This window comes from Tamandua tetradactyla, chromosome 17 (assembly GCF_023851605.1).
Source record: "Tamandua tetradactyla isolate mTamTet1 chromosome 17, mTamTet1.pri, whole genome shotgun sequence".
Lineage (NCBI taxonomy): Eukaryota > Metazoa > Chordata > Mammalia > Pilosa > Myrmecophagidae > Tamandua > Tamandua tetradactyla.
Window position 1 is genome coordinate 61,618,507 of NC_135343.1, and position 25,125 is coordinate 61,643,631.

A 25,125-nucleotide genomic window follows, 5' to 3' on the forward strand; every position below is an offset into this window, starting at 1 on the left:
CGCCCCGGGACTGTAAGGAAGTGAATGAGGACAGAGGAGCAAAGAGACCTGGGAGCTGAGCCCAGGGCAGGCCAGCATCTCCAAGGAGGCTGAGGAGGAGCAGCCAGGGAGGGAGGAGGCAAACCAAAGCCTGAGCTCCCAGAGGCTGCAAGAAGAAAGTGTTTCGGGGAGTGGAAAGGGACTGTGGCAGCTGGGCCCTAGGTGGGGCCTGATGAGGGCGAAGGGCTGACTGCTGACCCGAAGGAGAAGGACTGGAAGACGCCGGCACCAGGGAAGGGCCCTGCTCACCGAGGGTGGGCACCTGTGTGAGCGCCTGGGGGAAGGGAGGGGAAAAACTTGCATTGGGCGTGGAGGAGGGAGAGGGCAGCAGCTGGCCCAGCTGCATTTGTCCCGAGAACAATGCGGTACCCTGTGTCCTTGGGCTCTGGGGGGGCCGTTCTCGCCCAGGGCCGGAAGGAAAGTGGGTGGCTGCATTCAGTGAGGTTCACCGAGAGCCGTCGGCGCCTGCCGGGCCACTGGCCGGGCCTGGACCCCGAGCCGGCCTTCGTGGAAGGGCCCGGGACGCTGGGGCAGCGCTGGTTCCAGGGATAGCGCTTGGACCTGGAGGAGGAAATGAGCCCTGGGAGGGGCCTCCGGGCCCGGGAGAGGATGGGCCACTGGTCCTAGGCTGAGTAGGAAGTCAGGAGGAATGCGCTGCGTCCTCCTGCCCCCTGGGGTGATGCACGGTGGGCTCTACGTGGCAAATTGGGGGCAGAAACCCCTTTGAAATTGAATTCAGTCCCGTGGTGAGTTGAATTCCATCCAGAGAGATGGAATTAAGAAGGTGGAATGGGCTTCAGTCATCATTTTGTCCAGCCACGTGTTTTGCAAATGGAGAAACTGAGGCTCAGAGAGGGGCGTCATGTGCCCTAGGCTATGCAGCCGGAGCGCCAAGGCCCCTGACATCTTGTGACACCTTGCTTGCCGGATGGGGGCCAGGAGACGTGGCTGCCCCTGAATCCACAGCTGAGGAAGCACAGCTGGGGAGGTGAGAGCGGGACCCAGGAGAAGCCGAAAGGGCTGGGAAAGGGGAGAAGACCGTGGGGGGGCGGGTTGGAAGAGGAAGAGGAGGTCTTGAGAACCAACACCAGCCAGGTGGGAGAGGGGGTGGGGATCCCCGAGAAGCTAGGTCTCCAAGGTAGGCCCAGATCCCCTAGAAAGTTTGAGCAAACCCTGGGAGGAGTGGGGGAGAGTGTCCCTCATGCCCCACTTGTCCCATGGGTGGTTTCAGTCCCTCTGAGCAACTTCGAGCTGGAGACGCCTGGGCTTTGCACCTTTCAGGCAGAGAACACTCACCCTTCTGGCCTTTCCTCCCTCACCGGAACCTCTACCAGCCTCTACCAGACAACCTGGGGGCTGGGGTTGTGGGGGCACCCTGGACTCTCCCTGCCACCCCTCACCAGGGCAGAGAAGCCCCAGCACCCACCAGGCCCCAGGCCTACGTCGGTGTCCACCAGAGCCTCCCACAGTTCCTAAGACCTGCCTGGTCCCCGGGACTGTGAGCCGGACACAGCCCAGACCTCCAGCCCGGACGGTGGCGAGCAGGCCCACGAGGAGCGGAGGAGCCCAGGGATACGGTGGTTGGAGCACTGTGCTGGAGGGGGCAAGCCTGGGGTCTGTGGGTGCCTTTACCTGGACGGGGAGGTTGGGGTCTGGGTGACGACGCTCGGTGGGTGTCATTTGCTATTCTGTTTAACAATGCTGCCACCTCGAGTAATTCCCATAAGAGAATCTCTCGAGAGGAGAAATAAGGCCGTTCCAGGGAGAACGGGGTGGGCCTCCGGCTCTGCGTGGGGGTGTTGAGCTGAGCCAGTGCTCTTCCAGCGCCAGATGGGGCAAGGCAGCTTTGGGGACCCCGGGGAGACCGCCCAGGTGGGGGGGCCTCAGAGTCCATGGACCACAGCCCGGACGTGGCCCTGGTCCCGCACGGAGCTGGAGGCCCGGCCATGCTGGACCCCAGGCCGCCACTTCCCCGAGGGGCCCTGCACCTCGTGTGTCACAGGGTCACCACACAGGGCATTTGCGTCCCCCCAACCTCTCACTTGGTCCCCTCGGCCTTCTCTCTGCTCTTGGACTCTCTGAAGAGGTGGGGAGAGCTGTGCTGTGCACCCACAGAGGCCCATCCTGGGAAGGACTCTCTGCTAGCCCGTGAGTCCTCAACTTGCCAGCCGGCTGCAAAGGGGTCCTTGCGGGAGGGGCTGACAGGGCGGGGCAGGCAGGGGGCCATGGGCTGAGCACAGCCCACCCAGCTGACTCAGGAGCGGGACACGGTGCACCTGCGGGGCTGCCAAATCAGGGGCCGGGGCCTCTGGACAGCTGCTCCCCTCACGCTGGGCTCCAGGCCAGCCCTGTCTGCAGAGCCAGGAGGGGCAGCCTTGACAGATGTCACCCAGCACTGAGCTGTCCTTCGTCCTGCCGGTCCCCCCAGCACAGTGTGGCCACATGAAGGCTTTAGGGGGCAATGTTCTCTCCTGCTCCCCCCCAGAGCTGGCCACTAACGACCCCCTCCCGGGGTTCTACTGGAGGCTTCAGCCTCCCGGCGCTGACCAGGTAAGAAAGTCTTGGCTCACCTTAAGTCCAAATGTTCTAGGAGCTCCAAAAGCCACCATTCCCCAAATAGCGTCCCAGGGATCTGTCCTGGGGTCCCATGAGAAGCCACGACATGAAATAAGGATTGAGGGCTCAGATAAATTGGGGAGGTCCTGAGTTAAAGTTAAAGGAGCTTCCTGTCTGCAGGCCTTCTCAGAGCCTTTATCGTACTATTGTGCGCTATGAAGGGGAATCTGTTCTGCTGTGGTGTCCAGGGGAAAGAACCAACAAACCCTTTGTTCTTAGAAGGCCTAATCCTACTAATCTTATGACTTATTCCCAAATTACAATATGTTGGCTCCCTGGGCTGCCTCTCATACCTGGAAGAGGCATTAATTCCTGCATCAAACCCCTTGCCCTGATTTTTATTTAGAAAATAAAGATCGGTATAGCTATCCCAAAATATAACCCCAAAACGGCTTTTTTGTGTGTGCTATTTTCTTCTCCAAAAATGAGCATTTCTTTCCTGGGACTTGGAAGCATTTTGAGTTTTTTGTCCTCATGTGTGCATGTGTGTATGTGTGTACGTGTGTGTTGTATACACGTATGCATGTGTGAGAGGAGGATTCTCTAGAAATGTCTGGCTGTAGAGCTGGAGATGAAATCCCAGAACATGACAACCATTGTCTGCAGGCCAGATGGCGCTGACAGCAGGGGGGTCTGGGCTTGGCTGGGGACTACGTCCAGGGCTCTGCCGGCCTCTCGGGGAGGGGGTGGGCTTGGTCCTGCCCCGAAGTCTCCCCATGTCCCCAGTCGCTGCCTTTGGACAAACCTTGGGGACGAGACCATGCCAGCTCAGGGGTGACATGTCTCCCCTGGTGTCCCTCAGCAGAGGGCTCCCCAGGGCCCAGCTCTCCAACTGACTGCCCTGTTTGCACCTGGCTTTTCCCGCAGGCTCCTTTTTCTAGGGTCTCATGCTTTAAGTTCGGTGATGATCAGGGGACTTGGGGTGCAGACTGAAGCGAAAAGACTTAGGGTGATTCACAGCCCAGAAATGTAACGTCAGAGGAAAAAAATTACTAAGTACCAGAAACATGATGACCCTGTCAGAAATACCTGAAATTGGCTACATGCATTAGGAAGCAAGAGGCAGGGCTCTGTGTGTGTTGTCAGTGTGAACATTTTTTTAAAAATTCACCAAGAAAAGCAATTCCTCCCTCAATTTCTCCCACAATTCCCTGCCTCGTGCGAGCCACGTTTCGGGGAAATCGAGGCAAGGTGGCTCTGTCCACTCCAGCTGAAGCCAGGTAGCAGGAGGGGACCCATGGTGGGGGGCCACTGAGAGGGAGAAAAAGAATTCTACAGAGCCAGGAGATCACAGCTGGAGAGAACCCAGGGACACAAGCACCCCAGGAATCTGTGGAGAGCTGGGTCGCTGCTGGGCTTCCCAGCAAACGCAGGCCCGAGCCTGGAGACGTCTTTCCTCATGCTGAGGGAGGCAGGCAGGGAGAAGGAGGCCACGGCTACTGAGCTGAGGGGCACCGCTGCCCTCCCCAGGCCCCGGGACCAAATAACCCAAGTCCCCTGGGGGGCAGAGGCCTGTGGGTAAGATGGCAGGAGAGGAGCTGTCGCTCCCAGCAAACACGAGGGTCCAGAAAGAACCTCGTTTCACACACACACAGCCAGAGAAAAGGGAGCCGGCCCATGACGGATGGAGAAAGACAGGTGCTGACTTCCCAGGATAGGATTCTGCCACAGTTCCCAGGCCTTGGGGAGACACCGGCGACGTGGGGATGGCTCCAGAGTGAAAGAGATGGTCACAGCGGTTCTAGGGAATGGCCAAAGGGCCCAGGCTGTTACCTGGAGGTGCCAGTGGGGGATTTTAAGCTCGGGAGCGGTTTTGGAAAAAAAACAAACAAATAAACCTCCAGCCATGGTGGGGGGTGGCCAGAAAGAGGCCAGGCCGAGGCTGGGGACAGCACGGCAGGGGCAATGCACAGGCCAAATCCCTCTTTTCATGGTGCCCCGAGCCTGTGCCCACCCATGAAGGCCTCCAGGGAAGGCCAGGAGGCAAGCAGGGCTCCTCTCTCCCAGGGCTAAGGGGCACCTGCCCAGGGCACTGTTGGGGAACGTGTCACCTCACCAATGTGCATGAATGACAGCCGAGGCGGGGCTGGAGAGGGGGGTGACGGCGTTCGTTCCGCGCCCACACACGCTGTGTAACAGCTCTCTCGGCGCCCACCTGCGTGGGCACACATGCTGTGAAGCGAGTCCTCTTCGCAGGAGCCCAGGTCCTAAGGACTCAGCCACAGAAAGAGCAGGAGGCCCACGACTGGGCTCCTCTCCCAGCTCTGGCCCTTTCTTCTTTGGACTCACCCCAAAGGCCACTGGCCTGGGTCCCGTTTCCTTGGGGTCTTGAACAAACGAGATGGCAGGGGGTTATTTGCAGAGGAAATCAAAAAATGAGTGAACAGCCATAGATTTCATTTTTTATTCATTCAATCAACAAAGACACCAATATATAACACTTTGCAGGGCCCTGGCGAGGATGTGGAGGTGAATTAGGCTCCAGCCTCACCCTCAAGGAGGTCATGACGCCGTCCTGAGATGAGGCAGGGGACCAAGTGTCTGTATAATAGGGCTGTGACTTATACATCCGACTTCCTAAGGCACTCGCCTGGCCTCGGTGAGGCGGATGTGGCTTGTCTGGGGTGGGATGGGGGGACCAGAAGGGATATGAGAAGTGAAAACCGTGGGGCTAAGGGTGCAGCTGGCCCTCTCCAGCCAGGCTGCTCAGGGAGCCTGGAAACTGAGGCGACTGTAGGGGGCAGGGGTGGTGGTGGCTGGCAGCAGGGGTCCCGAGTGAAAATATCACGGCTGAGGCCCCTTGAAGGGAGGCCTGAGTCTCGCTGGGGAAAGGCCAGACTTGTAGTCCTGGCAGCCAGCAATGACACTCCACAGCTCAGCAGGCGGCAAGGAAGGAAGGTGACACAGGGGTCCCTTCTCTGGCCCTTTGGCAGCTGACCCGGCCCTCCCAGAGCACGGCATTGTGGTAACCCAACTTGCTGCCTCTCTTCTCTCTCCTGCATCACAGGCTCGGGGAGGTGGGGGCGCATCCCTGGCACATCCTTGTGCCACCATCCCTGGCCCCTGGCCCCTGCTCCCATGGGCTTGGGAAGGTCCTGGGGACGTGAAGGACGCAGCCAGGTAGAGGGATGGAGGGAGGGGGGTCCCAGGGCAGAGCAGGGGGGGGCAGGGATGGGAGCAGTAGAGAGAGTGGGGTGTGGAGAGACGGGTGTCCAGCAGGGGCCCCAGAGACGTATGAGTCCCCTCCCCAGGACCGAAGCCTATGTCCCAGGATGGCTCGAGGCCAGCACCTGGAAGCAGTGAACGGCCCGCTCAGAGGTCGGAGAGGCTCTGGAGCAGGCGTACAGGGAGGCACACGCAGACACGTAGGAACGCTCACCCAGTGGGCTAGGTGCGTGGGCCCGTGACCCAGAGCAAGGATCTGTAGGTGGCTCTGGGACCCCCAAGCCCTTGGCACAGGCCCACCAGGGATTTCTGTTGCATGAGGGTTTTCTTGCACTGCTGTTTACATGAAACCGTTCAGAAGGCTGCTGGTGAAACGAGGCTATCCGAAACAGATTTCCCTTAACTGGAAACGTACACATGTGCACACATGAAAGAATACAAGCTGCTATGCTGGGGAGAAAGCTGGAAAAGGAAAGGAAAAGCACGAATTTTTAATCATTCATACACACACACACACATCTACATTTTTGGCACAGCCTGTACCCTCTACCAGTGGTTCCAAAACACTTTCTGTCAGAGACCTGAATCCACTAGACCAGGGGTTCTAAACCTTCGACACACATTACAATCACTTGGAGAGCTTTCAAAGAGCCCTGTGCCCTGGCCAATCCCTCTAGAATAATACATCAGAATTTCTGGGCTTCAGTATTAATACTTTTTATCAATATTTAACAATCTCTGTAAGTGATTCCAATGACTGGCCAAGGTTGTGTATAGTTCTGCATAGAGCACTTTTCTCCCATTCCTCTGCTCAGCAATCTCCTATTCATCCTTCAAGACCCATGGACTTCCTTTCTAAGGAAGCCTTTCCTGATACACCCCCCCCCCCCCGGAGAGTTTTTTCCTTTGTTCCTGAAGTCCCCAAACCCTGTATCATAATTATGAGCTTATCTGTCTGTCTGTTCCACCTCTTGCATGGAACCATGAACTCTGTGAAGGTTACCTCTACGTAGGGCTCACCTCTCTCTTCCCAGCACCTAGTGTAAACTCAGACAAGGAGTGGGTGAACCATAAATGCCTCAGAACAGCAGGACAGCTGTATTCATATGAAGGCCATGAGCAAGGCGGCTGGGAGTGGAGCTTGGTTGTTTCCAGGTGGTAAGGCCATAGGTCTGCTCGCCTCGCAGGGGGTGGGGACCCCACCCCTTTGGTAACAACAGGTTCTCTTATGTCAACAGGTTTGAGGCTGGCTGGTTCTCATTTCCTGCTCCCCTAGGAAGGATCACCACAGTGACTGTGGTTCAGAGGGATGACAGAATGGCCATAATCTGTGTCCCCCCATTTCTAACTGCCTCCTCTGAATCCCCACCCCAAGCCCCCTCTGCTTCCAGAGAACCTCCTCTTGGAGGAGACCTCTGGGGAGCTTGGGTTCCCTGCACCTGTCCCAGCCCAGGGACTCTGGTCCACAGCAAAGGGCAGTTCCTGGCCTTCCTTGGGTCTCAGAGCTCCAGTGCAAGGGGAGGGGGCTCCCTACTGCCAGCTGCCCTGCAGACCCTCCAGCCCGAGCCCTGACCCCACGCATACTCCCTCACACACTCAGACACACACTTGCACACCTGTCGCTTCTCTCAGGAGCTCCTGACCTCTAGGCAGAGATCAGTCCCACCCGCCCGTCCCTCCCACACAACCCCCGCTCCCACCCGTAACGACCTGCCAGCCTGCTGGTCGCCACAGAGCGCACGCCACACAAGCAAGCATTTTCTTTACACGTCGGGGCTTTTACTTCAATTTGAAGCAGATGGTGGAGCACAGATGTGAGAAGCTCTGGCCTTCTGAGCTCAAGGAGGGAGGGCCCCCACACACATCCTGGCCCGTTCCCCCGGCCCCTTCCTCCCTGCCAGCCCCTTGCCCCACCTGTACCAGCCTGCCGGCCCCGAGCAGGGCACCGCCTTGTTCCCAGCCACGAGGCCACGGAGAAGAGCGGGTGGCCAGGCCGGCTGCAGAAGCAGAGGTCCTCAGGCAGGCTTCCCGGGGCAAGTCCCGGGGGTGGGAGGGACTGGGGCACAGCACTGCCTCTTCCCCCCACTGCCCCTCCTGCTTCCCATGTGCTCGGGGTCCGAGGAGGGCCGTAGGCTGGAAGGCCTGGGCAGCCCATGGAGGGGAGAGGAGCCAGGGATTTCCGATCCCACTTCCTTTCCCTCCCAACACCCCCAGCCTCCAGAAGGCTCAGGGGCCCAGAGAGAGGGAGAGTGCCGAGTCAGGGGCCAGGCACCTCCAGGCACCAAATGCCCATCGCTTCCGCAGGCTCTAATGACGGGTCTTTGGCTGCAGACGGACTGGGCCCCAGAAGGAGCTCGGCGCGGCTCTTGTAGCAGGGTCTTTCACTGCACCCCGCTGTGTCTCTGCTGAATCTTTGGCAACGGATTCCTGCCGCCGGACCAAGGACAGGAGCCCTGAGCTGGGAGAAGGCCGGGCTCTCCCCATGGCCAGTGGGCAGAGGGCAACACACCAAGTAGCCGCTGGGAGGCCAGGCGGGGGCAGGAGGAGACAAGAGGCTGATGTCCACCAGGGAGGCGGTGCACGGAGCGTCTGGCAGCATTTTGAAGGAGATGAGGCTGGGCGAGCTCCCCTCTCCGCAGGCCCGAGTGGGAGGGGCCCAAAACAGCGTGCTTGGCATGGTCCGTGGCCAGTCACTCCTGGAAGAGATGAGCGACCCTGAGAGGCAGCCCCTGCTTGTCTGTAGAGCCCTCCTGGGGCACTGGCCCAGCACCCCAGCGCACCCCCTCATTCCATCTTCCCAGGGTCCCCCTGATTCCCATCCTGGGTCTTGGAGCAACTGCTGTTTATTTCTCTTCATCTGGGAGAGCGGAGAAGATGGCAGGGGATGGTGGGGTCCAGGGCCCTCTCCGCTCTGAGACCCCTGGGTTTGACAGCGCCATTCCCCGGAGCCACACCGCCCTGTGCTAAAAGGGGACTCCTCAGCAGGCTGTTTGGCTTCCCTGCGCAGGCCAGGCAACGGCCCCATACCAGGAGCCCAAGGGCCGGCCTGCATGGTGGCCCATCCGTCACCAGCTGGGGCAGCCTAGGCCAGTCACTTAACTTCCCTGAACCTCAACGCCCCATCTGTAAAATGACACAGCAGGAACCGCCCAGTAACCCCCAGGCTATCTCTTAAGCAGCCCTGACACAAAAAGCAGATACACACGGCTCTGGATTGTTTGGAGCAATGAAAGGGTTCCAGAAGATGGGGGACCCAGAGCCGTACTCCCTTCCCTCCAAGGCGTCTCCCAGAGCCCAGATCCCCAGGACAGCAACTGGAAAACCAGCCTTGGCCTCACAGCTCTGGCCTCCACAATCTTCACTCTAGCAGCAGAACTTGGCGTTCCTCGTGGGAAAACCAACCCAGGGAGTAATTTGCCACCAGGAAGGGATGGAAGATGGAGGAAGGTCGTGGGGGCTACTGAGGAGGTCAGAGCAGGGGTGCTGGCCCCAGGAGGGCTCCAAGTGCGCCCCAATACACAAGAGGCCGACAGCAGTCCCTCTCCCCGGGGCCAGCCTGACCCTCGTAGGGCAGTTCCAAAGGCTCTTTCTCTTGTGATTACTGCAACACCCTGAGCAAACAGCTAAGTGTTTGTCTGCAAGCAGAACACGTGTCTGGCAGCCACCTCGCGCCCCCACAGGTGAGTGAGCCAAGGCCCAAAGCAGAAAGCGCTGGAAGGTGGCAGCCCAGGGCGTGGAACCGGGACCAGGGAAGTTTGTTCTGCCACACGGAGGCAAGCGGCTCCTGCCAACACGGAGGCTTGGGGCGCAGGGAGGCAGCCAAGCCGCGAGGTGGGAGGGCCTGGAAGCCACAGCCCCCAAGAGCCCCCGAGCGTGAGGCTGGCAGCCAAGGTGCAAGGCCAGGGCAAGGCACGTAAGTGGGGTCCAAGGAGGGCCGGGAAGCGAGGACAGGCAGAGCGAGTTTTCCGTGGCAAGCAGTGGCTGGGGAGGGGAAGAAGGGAGAGCGCGAGGAGGGGCCTCGCCGTGGGAAAGCCGGGGCTTGGAGCCCCCCCCCCAATATGCGTGGCTGGCCCCGGCAGGAATCTGCTTTTTGTTAGCGAGTCTGAGGATGAGGATTAAGAAGCGGAAAGGAAACCCGGGGGGATGGCACGGGGTCTGCGGTCCACGGGGTGATTTACGGCCGCGTCATCCAGCGCCGGCCTGCCCGGGCGGCCCCAGCGTGGACTTGGCCCCCGCAGCTCCTTTCTCCTCCCATCCGCCTGTGGTTTGGGGAGCGGGGTGGAAGGCGGGGCCAGCTGGAGAGCCAGCGCAGGACACAGACACACCGTGAAGGCGGCCAGACAGCCCGGGCCCAGCCCCACGCCCCCTCCCAGCACGCAGATCCTGCTGGGGCCGCAGCTACCAGCCCGGAGCAAGGGACAGGGGCATTTCCGGCCAAGGCCTGACCTTCAGAATCACAGATTCTTGACCCCACCCTTTCCCTAGTGTCTGTGCTGGACTTGCCTTCCCAACCCCCTCCTCAGCCCAGGAATCCCAGTGCATGCTTCATCTTTCCCAGGAAGCCTGACAGCCCCAGGGTGTGGTGGGAAGGACCGCGAAGGACCGTGGGAAGCAGAGGGCCATCTCAGCAATGAACCAGCTGTGTGGCCTTGAGCAACTCACCCTCCCTCTCTGTGCTTTCATTCTCTCACTTATACAGAGAAGAGGTTGTGGATGGATTAGCATTCCCTAAAGGGCACCCTGCAGGACACTAGCCAGGAGAGGTATCCCACGGTCAAATGAATTTGGGAAACACCACAAACCTGTGCCCCCATCTCTGCAAGTATATTAGCATGTTAAAGGCTCTGAAAAGTCCTGCAGTAAAGAACCACATGCTGCTTTATTTACTCTGTGTTACACTAATGTATTTGCCTGTGTGATTGTGACTGCACTGTAAAGAGTAGTGTGTGTGTGTGTGTGTCATTGCAATTGGGATGAGGGCTGTCAGCCCCCTACAGAACCTCCACTTATGTAATGCCTGGTGACACCCTGGGCCTGTCACATGTGAGAAAGTCAGCTTGAAAGGATCGCCCTTTCCCCTCCAGTTCTGTCCTTCAGTGGGCCGTGGATTTTAGAGGTGGTCTGGTCAGCGGGTCAAATTGGAGTTCATCTTTTTATCTGTCCACTTGTTGGCACTGAGGATGTCCACTCCACAGGCAGGGACTTGGTCTGTTTTCTTCACTGCTGCAGCCCCAGTGCCTGACCCGCGGGGGACCTTTGACAAATAATTGTCAAACGAATAAAGAGATATTTTCCATCACAGGCATTTTTTTTTTTTTACATGGGCAGGCACCAGGAATCGAACCCGGGTCCTCTGGCATCGCAGGCAAGCATTCCTGCCTGCTGAGCCACCAGTGGCCCTCCATCACAGGCATTTTTACATACTGTGTCTTTTAATCCTACAGGGGGTCTTTCTTATTTCAAACGGACCACTGAGCCTTTTCCGTAATATCTGTGAGCCATGGAACAATCTGGCATTTTGTTGCTGTTGCTTTTCACATCTAGCATTTCCCGGGTTTTAAAAATTTCTAATTTATCTAATCGATTTCCAATTGCTTTTCACTTCTGTCTGCCCTGTTTCCTAAACTGTGTCTGGTTTCCAGCCAGTCGTTTTCCTCTCTTGATCACCTCTATATATGCAGTGATTTTATCATTTTGGGGGCATTTTAAAAATGATTTTATGTGCCTCCTAAATTACTTTACCTTTTAAACGTATTTTCAGTCAATGATGTCCATTTTACCTAGGTTTTACCTTTTCAACCATTTTTCACTATTTAAAAATTATACATCTTTCTACATTCAACCAATTTGATACAGCCTTCCACATGAAGGAAAGGTCACCTGATGGGGTTGAAAGTCTGGTGGGTTTTTTCTTTTTTTAATTGTTTTGTCCTAAAAAGAGGAGTAAGATTTCAAACGTTATTTTAAAACTAAACCATGAAAGAAAAGCAGGGAAGGTACAGGAAAAGTATTTCTGAAGAACTGCATTAGCAGGCATCATTTCACCGCTCAGTTCTAACCACACCTGAAAGGGGGTTGATTTTTGCTTCTGATTGCTGCTGTCGGTTCACATTGGGGTTCCTAGCTGGGAGGCCCTGGAATTGCTGTCCCCTTTCTACGCCTCAGTTTCCCCATCTTTAAAATGAACACAGTACTAGTAACCCCCCTTGCAGGTCAGCTGCAAAGAGTCAACAAGATAATCAAACTGGGCTCCCAGCAGGGACAGGCCTGGGAAGGCTGGCTCGCATCCCCGCCAAGAGTAGGGTCCCTGCTTGGACCAACTGGTGCTGGAAAATGCAAAGTGGCACTGCTGGCTGAAAGGTCTCACAACACATAAGCAGACATAGGCATTTTTGAACCAGCTGTCACATTGATCAATTTGCTTTCCAGCAGTTCTTTAAAAAAAAATACCTAACTTTAAAAATTCCTTAATTATAAAAAAATCAGATAGTACGAAGAGAGAAGAAAAAAATGTTAAATCACTCCAGCCTTTCCATCTAGAGAAAGGCACTGATAACATTTTGGTGCCTATTTTTCCCCTATACTTTTCCATAGTGCTTGTGTTCCCATATAGTATTTTACAAGAACGATGTGTTACAAACTGCCAGAAAACTGGCTTCTGCTTTCTTTTGAAGCCCGCAGCCTGTACATCTTTGCATTTGACAGATCTGTTTTCACAACATCTTCTCCAAGGCCTGGGCCCTGCTGAGGTTATTCTGGGCAGCGGCTGAGGCCTGGGCTTCCGGCCTCCAAACATCCCAGGGAACTTCTGGAAGCAGGTACGGAGTGGCGCCGCCTGGCCCGGGCGCCACGGGTGACAGGCAGGAAATTTATGAGCCGTCGGCGTTGGCTGCCATTCGTCCAAGGGTGGGGATGTGGCGTGAACCAAGGGTCACAGTGTGTCCAGGCTGGGAAGGTCCTTGAGATCTCAGAGTGAGGGTCGGAGCCACGAACTGGAAGAAGGATCCATTTATTCCACAAAGAGCTGCTGAGTCCCCACCAAGCACCAGCTCTGCACATTCTTGCCCTGGGGCGGCTTTCAGTGGAACCCCGGGAAGAGCTGAAAACCACTCTTGCTGGCACATGCAGCCGGTGCCCCCTGCTCTTTTCTGGGATGAAGGGGGGTGCTGCTCGGCGGTGGGGATGACAAATGAGATGCACCGGGGTCCGCCCTACCCCGCCGGACCCCCACTAATCAAGCTCTCTCAGTGCAGGTTCTGTCGGGGCACAGGGGGATCCCTCCTTTATGGATGCATCCAAACCTCAGAGTCGGCTAATGACATCTAGAACTTTCCCACCGGTAAGCTACAACCACCCCATCAGGCCAGGTGAGGGAACCGGGGGCTCACCCGGAGACCCTTCCCCTGCGGGGATACTGCCAGGGGAGTCGGGAGCCGAGGACTCACCACGTGGCCCACACTGCCCTCACGCCAGGGAGTCACTCCCGCTTAGAAGGTGTTTGCAGGAGGGGAGGGGTACCCCCCGTCCAGGGCCACGAGGGCTGCCCGTGTTCCACCACCTCTAAGCCCGCCAGCCCTGGCCCCTCCTGCAAGCCGGGGGACAGGCCGTTTCCCTCTGAGCCGCCGCAACATCTTCTCCAACTACTTTGACGTCTCTCTGTGCCACGAGTATGGCTGCCGTCGCCCTCACCCACCCCCTGCGCCTGCCCCCACCACAAGGTCCTGGAGGAAGGCGCCGTGTCATCCTTGCACCCCTGTCTTCCTGGGGCCTGGGAGTGGGCGCGGCTGGACCCGGCGCCAGGCTGCATGCGCGCTTTGGCATGTGCCACCTTACATAGCGCCTCCGTTTTGCAGAGGAGGGACAGAGGCCAGGGCGACCCTCTGCTGGTGGTGGCGGAGCAGCCCAGACCCCTTATGCCCCAGAGACCTTTGTCTTCACTGGCCACACAGGGCAGCAGGTCCCCAAGGGCCTCAGTCCAGCCAGCCACCATCTTCCTCCGTTCTAAGAAAATCTCGGCTTTTGTCTTCTGGGGCCCAAGGGAGGGCAGTTGGCAGTGGGAGGCTGGGGAGCCCTCCGGGCCTGTGGGGGACAGCCAGGGAGAGCCAGGGCCCTGCATGCTGACGCCTCCTGGCGCCAGGCTCTCTCTGTTTCTCTCTCCAACCTCTGCGTGCGTGTCGCTAAGCCAACTCTCTCTTGGCCTCCCCTCTCTGTCTCTCCACGCCCACCAGTCTGTCTCTCTCCTACCTCTACCCCCACCCCCACCCAGACCCACAGTTCGGAGGAGGTGGCCCAGGCTGGGCATGAAGCCCTGCAGCTTCCCACCCATTCCCTACAGCCAGCTCTCCTTGGCTCCTCACTGTCCCTGTGGCCCCCAGCAGCTCAAGGAGCCCCTGACCTCACCCCTGGCCAGAGGGGGCCGCCCGGCTGGGGAGCAGCTGACAGGAGACAGCCAGGTAAGGAAGGCTCTGCCAACTTGGAACTTCCCGGCAGGCCTGCCTCGGGAACTGAACACACACGCCCACCCACGGGGTCGAGGGACCCCCTCCAGCCTGGCCCCCGATGCCCACCACTCTCCCACGCCTCGCAGAGCCTCCCCTCCCCACTCCACACTGCACCGGGACGGCAGGGGTGATGGGTGCTCACCAGACAGGCCAGTTCACATCCAGGAGGAGGTCAGTATGGGGGACATCAGTGGGGGCAACAAGGGGGTGACCGAGAGGGGCCAGGAGACCCCCGCCAGCCCAAATTCATCACTAACAGTGCACATCCCATGCAAAGTACTTTAGCCCACTCTTCGCTTGATCCCCAAACCCCTTCTAGCCAGAGATTCTGGAGGCACCATCATGGGACCCACAGAAATGGGGACATTTCTGCCCAGGGCCCTTCACTCACTGTCATGCTGCCCACTCAGGACACCACAGAAATGGTGTCCAGCTGCACAAGGGAAAGGCCACAACTGGTAAGAGAGGCAATTTGTTTTTCACATACGCACACACACACACACACACACACACACACACACACACTGGCAGTCACTGCAGCCCGGTGCTTCAGTGGTCCAGTTACGGCATCCACTCGAATCCTGACTTCCCCACTCTGCCAGCTGTGTGACCTTGAACTAGTGTCTTGGCCTCTCTGTGCCTGTTTTTCCACCTCTAAAATGGCAACAGTAGCAATCTACGTTATCAGGTTGTCCTGAGGATCAAAGAACAAGGCAGCCATTTCCCGTGCACCTCTGAGTGTGGGCACATCTCTCCTGTCGCCCTCCAGCTCCACCATACATAAACTGCACCTCCACCTCTGGTCCCGGCGCTCGCTTGGCACCACGCACAGATGCAATGCCAGTTAGTGATTTGTAGACAACAAGCAAAAACACTCCGTTTTCTCAGGCTTTGTCATTCCTTCATTCATTTGACAAACACTTACTGAGTGTTCAGTCCGTGCCCAGCTCCGCTCGAGTTCACTGTGGTGAAGAAAGCAGACCAGACCAGAAGCCTTGCCCGCCCGGTGCTAACATCCGGGGAGAACGAGCCCCGGGCAGAAGTGAGGGTCCCTAGGGAAAGGCCGCTTCAGGGTTTCTCTATCATGATGGCTCGGAAAGGTCCTTCCCCGGCAATTAACGGCCCTCCCTGCATCCGGACATCACTGACGACTCAAGGTTGACCACAAACATCAGTCTACGTGACATGTCGAGGCCCCTCGGGCTTGCAGGACCCAGGGCCCCTCGCCAACCGGCCCCACGTCTCTAGGCTTTTTCTGTGCCTCCGGCTTTGCTCTGGGTTGTTTTTCTGTTTCTTCCCACACTGCTCGGCTGCCGGCGAGATTCCTGGAGCTGTCAGAGCACCTGCTGCTCGGCGCCGGCCTCCCACTTTAATGCGTCGTTTCTGCTCAGCTGCTCTGATCTGTGACTCCAGAGAGCCACGCTTGTAAGTCAAGAGCAAGGTCCCGACGGGGCTCTCCTGTGAGCTTTTACACGCGGCCTTTGTGAAGCATGATTTGGCTCTAAGTGCCGAGGAGGGGGCCCTTTGTCTGCTTCGTTCTCTGATGGGACCCCAGCACCAGCTCTGTGGGCGGCACGCGGTAAACACGCAAAAATACTGATCCTTGAACAAAAGTGAGGGGGCCCTCCATTGCTTGTTTCTCCGTCTTCTACTCGTGTAACTGAACGGACTGCAGAAGAGAAAGAGCCGTGTGTGTGCACGTGGAGGGGCTGCTCGCCCAGCTCCTGAGTGTCTCTGGGGTGGGGATGGGGGTGGGCAGGGAAGAGGCACCCTTGTTGTGGAGGGGGAGGGGCAAGCCTCAGCCTAGCCTCCTCTTTCTTCTCCAGGGGGCTGCAAGCTGCTGGCTCTCCGAGGCCAACCACCCACCCTCACCCCATGCCCAGCCCCCTGGGTCCGCCCTGCCAGTGAGGAGCCACCTCTAAGGGCTCCTGACCCTGCAGTGGGGAGTGAATATAGAGCTCCACAAAGGCCACCAGCTACCTCCCAGGGTGCACCCCCTTCCCACCAGGTCAGGAAGTCGGCCCACCGTGCGGAGAGTCTCCATCAGATCCTGTCACCTGGGGCTGTCAGTCACGTGTGCATGCACCACACATATGCACGTGCAGGCACACACAGGCAGCAGAGGGACAGACACGGTCTTCCCGGCACTAGGACCCAGTCCTGGGCAGGCAGCTCCAATCTGGTACCCATCCCCTGAGCTTCTGGGGAGGGAGGAGACATGTGGGGTACCTCCCTGAGGGGCCAACGGGGTCCAACCAGTGACTTCCTTCCACTGTGCAGCGCTTACAGTGGACAAAGCCCCTTCATGGCCATTGTTTCCCCAATTACAGATGTCCTCAGCCACATTTCATGATAAAAGTGAAGCCTGGAGAAAGCAAGTGCTATGGGCAGGCAATGGTGGCTCAGTGGTAGAGTTCTCGCCTGCCATGCCGGAGACCCTGGTTCGATTCCCAGTGCCTACCCATATATTTTGAAAAAAAAAGAAAGCAAGTGCCTGATGGTATGAAGTCCCAGAGTGGCCGGGCCCCAGGCCCCAAGCTGCCCCATCAACCCCAGAAGCGCACACCTCATCTTTGGGGGAGCAGAGGACAGCAGGAGTATGGGTTCAAGGCCCTGCTGTCTCTGGGCCTTGGGGTGACACCTCTTGGGATCCCAGCCTCCCCACGTGGTCAAAATGGGAACCCCATGAGGCAGAAGTAGGATTCAAAGTAGCAGTGGATGTGAACAGCTCTGTAAGCTGTGGAGTGCTGTGTGGAGGTTGAGGTTGCGAGCAGCCTAGCCTCGTCACCAAGGACCTCAGAACGTCAGTGGCATCAAATGGAAATGGGACTTCTAGTGCCCACTTCACAGGGCCCTGGTAAGGGCTGGACGACAGAAGTGGGTTCTCAGCTTGAGTTCAAGGCTACAACACTGGCTGGTCCCATCGTCTGGCCTGAAGGGCGGAAACCAGATTATCACAAATCAGGATCAGCCTCCTGGGATAAGAGGGAGTCTGTTTATTCTGCTGCCCTCTCCACTGATTTCTTCTCAGGTTCAGAGGGATCGTCCTTTTTTCAGGAAAGGGAGGGGTGTTAGGGCCTGGTTGACGGCCTTGATGGGAAGAAATGCTCTTCCCAGAACAGTCCCTGCCCTGTCTCTGGATGCAGAATGAGGGTGAAGCGCTGGCTCCATGGCAGCCACAGTGTGACCATGAGGCAAAGGCCAAATGAAGCCTGCAGCCCCGACCTCACTGAGCCTCAGAGCCAAGGGCGCAGCCTCCTCCTTTCAGTCTTCTTAGCTGTGAGAAACATGAGCCCCGGTTAGTTTAAGCTGTGGGTTGAATGTTTTCAGTTATCTGAACCTCAGAGCTTTCCTTGCTGATTGAAGGGAACAAGGGCACAAGTGTCCCCACACAGGAGCCTGGGGAAGCCCTGGAGGTATTTTCCCAGCTGGTTCCTGAGGTTCCTCCTTCATCCCTCCCCAGAGCCCTTGCCTTCAGCACAGAAATATTCAGCCTGGCGGTGTGGATTTAAGTAGTGGGGCGGGGGGAGGGGGGGATTGTCATTATTTGGAGTGTACTCTGCCAGAGCTGGGATATAAAGATGTAAAGGCTCACAGCCTAGCTAGAGAGCTGGGCACAAAGCAAATGCTACATAATGTAAGGAATACAATGCCATGCAAGATCCCATAATATATACCTAAAAATATAATACAATGCAGTGATATAAAATAAAGCATAGCACATGACAAAGTATCACATAATACAACCCTTGATATTACTCTTTTACAGTACAGTGTATGATGCACTATTGAATGAGACAATACATATCACAGTGTAAGGGCCGGGAGGACGTGTGCTAGGGGTCCCTGAAGAGGAGGCCGGGGTGGGGATCACAGAGGGCTTCCAGAGGGAGTCGAGCCCTCCAGAATGAGCAGGAGTTGGCCAAGCAGACAGAGGAGAAGGGTTCTTGCGGCAGGTGGGAAGCATGACCATAGAGGCCAAAAATAGCCTCCTGGGCTTGAAGAGTGTACTCTGAGACCAGGGAGTGACCAGCTGGGTCGGGATCATTGGACAATGGGGGTGGGGGAGCAGGTGTCCTGACATCCTAGCCTGTGGGGGCCCCTGTGGGGTGTTGAGCAGGGAAGTGGGGCGGGCAGTCCTGGCTTGCAGCAGAGCTACTGAGAGGGGCTCTGGGGGTGCTGCCTGAGCTGGGGGGCAGCTGGGCCAGGCCCAGGTGGCTGGGGGAACTGATTCTGGGCTGAGAGCAAGACGGCCTGGAAGGGGGGACTGGCAGCCAACTGAGGCCTGAAAAAACGTCTGTACCGCAGAGCTCAAGGAAAGCAGGAGGTTGCTCTTTCCCCTGGCACCAGCTTCCCAATTGGCTGGGGAAAGTGGAGAGGGCTGACCCACCCGGGGGGTAAGTGGGGAGCAGGGGCCCATTGGATCCTGTCCCCACCTCATGGGGGAAGGCTCATGTCCCCAGGCTCATGGCAGGGAAGGTGGCAAGTGAGGCCTGGTCACCCCGGGGGGAGAGCAGCCCTGCCCACCCCCGACTTTGTCCTCTGGTGCACCTGGGACGAGGAAGCGATTCTAGTCCTGGGCTCCACGCTGCATGCTCCCCTGGGGCCTCCTCACCTCGGCCCCCTCCCCCAAGAACAGTTTCCCTGGCAGGAGGAGTCTGAAAAACAATTCCACATCCTGTAGCCCTCTGAACCCCGGACAGACCCAGGGGCAGACTGGGCAGTCGGCAGGCAACTGAGAAGGCTCAGAGAGGTCTGGACACTGGGCTGTCGGGAGTCCAGAGCCACACAGCTGCCCACGAGGTGCCTGCAGATGGGGACCTTCACATCCTTCTCATGAGATAAACATAAATATTTAGTTCGCCCCAGCTGAGCCGCCAGCTCTCCAGCTGCAAGTGGGAAGAAAACAGAGGTGAGGCAGGCGGAGAGGAACGAAGCACCGGGACTCCAGGCGAGATGGGCAAACAAAAGACAAAATGCCCCCCCAGAGCCCTCGACCCATAGGGCTGTGGAAAGCTGGGCCCCCATGGCCGCGCTGGCAATAGGCGGAGGGGTTGCGGGAACTTGTGAGTCTGATCGGAAAGCGAGGAGGTGGGCTAAGGCAAAGGGGCACGGGGACTTGAAAAAGGAAGGGAAAAGCCCTGTCCCCTGCCCCTGACCTATGCCCCCACCCCCATCACATCCCCTCACATCTCCACCACCTGGCACTCTGGAGGGCCCCCCTGCCAGCAGGCTTGGAACCGGCCTCCCTGTGACAGCTTCCAGGAGGTGCCCGGATTCCAGGCCGAGAAGCCTCAGGCACGGCCGATTCTTAAAAAAGGCCGCCCGTCACGCTGAAGTCAGCTGAAGGGCCCAGGCGCTGCGGTGTCCACTGTGGCGGTGTGGCTCTCCGAGGGGCTGATAGGGTCCCCCGTTGCCTCTGGCCTCCCACACCTTTAGCTTGGGGTTTATTTGGGATGCTGGGCATAAATGACACGCGTCCTGGGCCCTGGCCACGCCAGGCCCTCCTGCTGTCTCAACCGTCCCCCCACCTCCCCACCATTCCCCCAGCCATGGTTTCCTTAAAAACAAGTCACTTTCTAACCATCCTCAATTTTAACAGCTTTAAAATAAATAAAATTTATTTTACACCCCTGCAGTGTCTGGGAGAGCTAATGAGGTGGCCTCAGGCACCTCGAAGGAGGAAGAAAAATCACGAAGGGTGTAAGAAGAGGAAGAAACAACATTAAAAGAAAACAAGGGGTGGAGGTGGAGGTGGTGCAAAAAAAAAAATCAAACCAGAGATAAAAAGTGCAGAGAAAACAGCGGCGCCTGAGAAACCAGGATTCTAGCCGCCAACTTTTACAGCGTCCAGCCCCGGGATTCATAAGCAAGTTTCCTCCCGCACAAAGGACCTTTTGCACGGTTTTCCCCCGCTGCCTCCAAACCAGCTGCTCGCGCTGCTGTATCCTGAGTGACGAGGAGGTTCTGAAAGGGTTTTTTGGGAACAGATGGCCAGGGGAGAGCTGGGGAATGTGCCAGCGGAGGCCGGGCTGGCTGCCAAGGCCCGCGGTGGCGGAGAGCCGGGGCTTCCAGCTCGCGTGCTTTCCCTGCCCTCTGCCCTCTGTGGCGCCAGCAGGCCTTCCCAGCCAGCGCTCGGAACATCTGGAGTCTGGGCCTGCCAGGAAGGGGGGTGGCGGCAGCCGGGCGGGGGACCCTCTGTTCCCGCGGCGCTCCCAGGGACCCCCCCCCCCACCAGGCCCGCTGGCGGAGCAGCTAATCAAAACCACAGCGTCCGAATGGGAACCAGGCGTGCTCCCAGCTGCAGCCAGCTGTGGCCAAGCGGCTTGACCCGGTGTCAGGCCTCACCGGTGGCGGCGCTGGGGGCGCCCGGGGGCCGACGACACCCCAGCCCACCCCAGCCCTCGGCACCACCAGCATCACCACCGGCAGGCAACTGGCTCTCGGTAGCTACGTGGAGCCTCCGTGTGCTGCATTACGTAAGCACTGCCTGCTTCGGGCATGGCACCCCTCCTCCCCCAGCAGGGTGCCAGCTTCACCCTGCATCCACAGGAGCAGAAGAATCCAGGGTTTGGAACCAGAGAGATTTGGGTTTGAAGCTGAGCACCACCGCTTCCTAGCCACATGGCCTCGGGCGAGTCAATACCCTTCTCTTGGCCTTAGTTTCCCCCACTGTGGAATGAGGGTGCCTGGTCCTGCCTCGTGGAGCTAGTAGGACAAGGGGCCAGGGTATTGTACGTGAAGGGTCCACTCTGTCTTAGTAGCACAAAGACCAAGATAACCGAACGCTATGCATGATACGAATTTTTGGGTGGGCTGTGCACAGTCCCCATTTTAAGGGTGCAGGACCCGTGGGGTGCCACAGGGCTGGAGAGAGATGAGTCCTTCACAGAACTGTTCATCATCTGCCCTGTGACTGGTCCCACACCTCCGCATGGCACTGCCCTTTCCTGAAACATTCCTTCCTAGGGCTCCATATTGATTTGTTGCCTTCTAAGCTGTAAATTCATGATATTTATTTTCTGGCGCTCACTGTGAGAATGAGAAAAATGCCAGCCCCTTTTCATATCTCATACAGGCTGTTGTCTAATCCTTTCTTGATTAAGCTTTGTTTAATCTGTACAGGCAGGTATAGAAGTTCTCACTTCACAGATGGGAAAACCAGGATCAGAGAGGTTCACCAACAAGCCCAAGGGCACACAGCTAGGAAGCACCAGAGCCAGGACTTATACCCAGGTGCCTGGCTCCAAAGAGCTTCATGATTTTGCCAAAGGCCACCACTGCTGTGCTTTCATGTGCCTTAAAGTTAAATGACAGAGCCACAGAGGGCACAGAGGATACTCTTGACTTAAGAGAACTACACAAATCCCCTTCTCCGGTGTCCAGAACCCAAAGCCACAGAGCCTGTGCATTAGAGAGGCCTCAAACCTCTTGGAAGGGTCTCTTGTGTTTCAAAGGCGATCAGCTAGGGCACTGAGGGGCTCTCTGCATCTCTCGCTCTTTCTGAGACCCTGAGTGTCCATTTGCACAGGGAAAGGGCGGCGTTTGGGGATGCATGGAGGGAGGGAGCACTCTGAAAGAGCAAGAGGAGGAAGAGGAGGTGAAGAGAGCGTGAGTGGAGAAGGGGAAGTGGTACCCGTCCCAGGACCCGCCTGAGGAACACCAAGGGGGTGCCCCGCGTTTCAGGGAAAGCTGGATCCATGATTACCTGAGAGGCTCCAGCCCCTGCCAGCCCTGGGGCCACCGGTGTCACGGGTGAGAAAAGCAACAGCAGCTGAGAGGGCATTCTGTGTTAGAGGAGACAGCTGGCGACAAACGGCTATGTAACTGGGACACCAGAAAAAATAATCGCCTCCGTTTTTGTAACCAGAAAGGAACTGGACGGCGGCCTCCCACGCAGCCTTCCCTGCTTCCCAGCAGAGAGGACCCTGCGGGCTGTGGATTCAGGGGGCAGTCAGGAAACAGCGTGACCCCGGCACCCCTCGCCAACCAGCCCTGTGACTCAGGGCAGGTCCCTCGGGCCCCCGGGCCTCAATTTCCCTATCTATTGAGGGGCATCAGAGGCCCCTGTCACAGGGCAATTGCAGGGTCTGAATGGGGGACCCTCTGGGACGCACCCTCAGGCTCCATGGGTCAGGGGTCACCCACGTCCTGGCACCTGCGCTGGGTTCCCCACATCTGTGTGAGTGGCATGACAAAGGCCTTTGGGTCTTCCAAACTGTGCCCACGGCGGGCAGTGGGGCAGGGAGGGCAGCAAGGGGTCCTCACATGGGCAAAAAAAGGGGCTGAGCTTGGAAAGTCAGACCAGAAAGGGCTCTGGGCACCTCTGACCGCTTGCCCTCACGAGGTGGAGGCAAGGCCCCAGGGCTGGGGGCAGGGGTGGAATGGGTACCTCAGGATACCGTTCACTCCCACCAACCCCCACCCCCACCCCAAACGTGCCGCCTTGCCTGTCCCCCACACTGACGCCACAGAAGTCTGCACCAAGACCTTGTACCAAAGAGGAGTCAGGCACTGCTGGATGGACCACGCCTGAGAAAAGCCACCTGTACTGGTGTGAAATTGTTATGTACCCCAGAAAAGCCATGTTCCCTTAAATGCTGATCCAATCACCTTCTTTAATCCTGATTCAACATTGTAGAGTGGGACCTTTTAATTAGATTGCATCCATGGAGATGTGACACACTCAGTTGTGGGCGTGACCTTTAGATTAGATGGAGACGTGACCCCACCCATTCAAGGTGGGTCTTGATTAGTTTACTGAGTCCTTTACAGGGGAAGCATTTTGTAGAAAGCAGATGTGGACATGTGGAGAGCTAACACAGAGACCTCCGGAGACACAGAAAGAAAACACCCCCAGGGAAGCCATTTGAAACCAGAATCTAGGAGAGAAGGACAGCAGATGTCGCTATGTGCCTTCCCATGTGACTGGGGAAGCCCAGACACCTTCGGCCTTTCTTGAGTCAAGGTATCTTTCTCTTGATGCCTTTGTTTGGATATTTTATGGCCTTAGAACTGTAAACTTATAACTTAATAAATTTCCGTTATAAAAGCCAACCCATTTCTGGTGTATTGCATTTCCAGCAGCATTAAAAGACTAAGACACCAGCCCAGCCCCAAAAGCAGCAGGGAAAGTGGAGGGAACACAGGTGTGGCTGAGCTGCAGCAGCTGAAACGAATCCTCTGGCCCCATCACCCACAGAGTAAAGACCTAACCTCCAGGGACCCTGCCACACAGGCTGCTTCATCACCGAGGTTTAAAGCACACCATCAACGTTGGTGGCTATTACTATTATCATTAATTATTATTACTTGAGGGCTTCACATCACTGAAAGGGGGAGCCCTGGATGGTGGGAAAGGGGCTTGTCAAGGCTGGCCCAGCCCAAGTGCTGAAGGTGTCTGTGCCACCACCTCCTCCTCCCCCTGACATTCTCCTCTCCATCCTCCCTTCCCTCCTCCCTGTCCTCCTCTCCGTCCTCCTCTTCCTTGGAAGCTCCCAGAAACTGCTGCTCTAACACTGGCACTAGGCAGGTGGCCAGTGGCTTGACTTGTATTATCTGTTCCAGGCCTGAACCCGCCCAGGGCCCCTCCTCTCCCCACACAGTCTCCACTGGGGCCTCCACTTGGGCTGCCCTGCAGTACTGGGGTGCTGAACCCTCAGAGTCCTGTGTGGCCTGGCAGGGAGGACCCACCGGTGGAGGGGGTGGGGATACACAGCCCCCAGCCCTGTCCCCCAGGGACAGGGGCAGGATGGCTCATTGGAGCTGGAAGGGGTTGCAGAGGGCCCAGAGTTCAACCTCCCAAGGAGGCGTGCAGAGAGGGGTGCCTGGACTCTCAGGGGCACCTTCCCCAGATGGCCAGCTCCAGTCATGGCTGGTCACCTTGGGGGTGCTGCCTCAGGTCCCTTACCCCGCTCAGAGCCCCAGGGCGCTCTGGAGTGGCCAGAACAGACCTCTGCCTGCAGACCCCACAGCCTCCAGGCCCCAAACCTTGGTCCCTCCGCCTGCGGCCCTGCCGGACAGATGCACATCAGAGTCACTCCTTCAGCCTTGAGTGCAGAGCCTCCATCAAAACATCAAAACGCACCCGGGGTTGCAGGGGTGGGGGGTGGGGGTGGGAGCATGAACCCATCTTCCACCACGTGCACTGGTGACGGGTTAGCTTTCCGGGCTGGCTTCCATCACTGCGGTGGGGAGGAGGGAGGAAGGGTGTGGGGAGCAAGCAGGCCTGAAGGGCCCATTGCACGTGCGAAGATACCAGCGAGGGACCCCACCACCACCACCCGAAGGCAGGCGGAACAGTGGCGCCAAGCAGTTGCAAGTCACGATGTTACCCAGACCCTATCAGGCCCAGGTGCCCTCCCACATTCCAAAGGGGATGCCAGTGGGATGGCCGCACCCGGCCAGGTAACTTGGACCCTGCAGGCTGGGGCCTCCCTGCAGGTGGGAAGGTTCTAGAATCCACACCCCCATCCAACACCTGGCGCTGAGCCACCTGGAACTGGCTGGCCCTCCTGGCCCATCGCTGCCTGCTAGCACCTGCCGGCCAGAGGCTTGTGCTGTGCTTTTCCTTTATTCCACCTTCCTCACCCCTGGTCCCCGAATACTCTAGACCAGGGTGTGTCCAGCTGCCCCTGGAGGGCAAGGACCCCCTAGTGACGTGTTTTGTTCTACACCAAGTCTCGTCCAGGGTGGGTGCCCAGTTGGCGGTCACTGAGCGATGGACGAGCGCCTGAAGAATGTCGGGGAGAGGGGTCCGGCTCGGGGTCCCCTGCCCTTAGGGGTGGGGACGTGGTGGGTGGAA

The 25,125-nt window shown here is 57.7% G+C and overlaps 1 protein-coding gene across 2 annotated transcripts in view; it reads right to left on the reverse strand.

The window, feature by feature from the left end:
* Positions 1-6,326: 6,326 nt before the first annotated feature.
* The window catches only part of ATOH8 (atonal bHLH transcription factor 8), a 29,059-nt gene continuing 10,260 nt past the window's right edge, over positions 6,327-25,125 (reverse strand). The window contains exon 3 of one of the 2 annotated variants that reach the window (XM_077134869.1): positions 6,327-8,516. In XM_077134869.1, the coding sequence (XP_076990984.1) occupies positions 8,511-8,516 (6 nt within the window). In that variant the 3' untranslated portion in view covers positions 6,327-8,510. Of the gene's footprint in view, positions 8,517-10,188; positions 15,991-25,125 lie in introns of those variants that run through there. The other variant, XM_077134868.1, reaches the window with a different exon arrangement.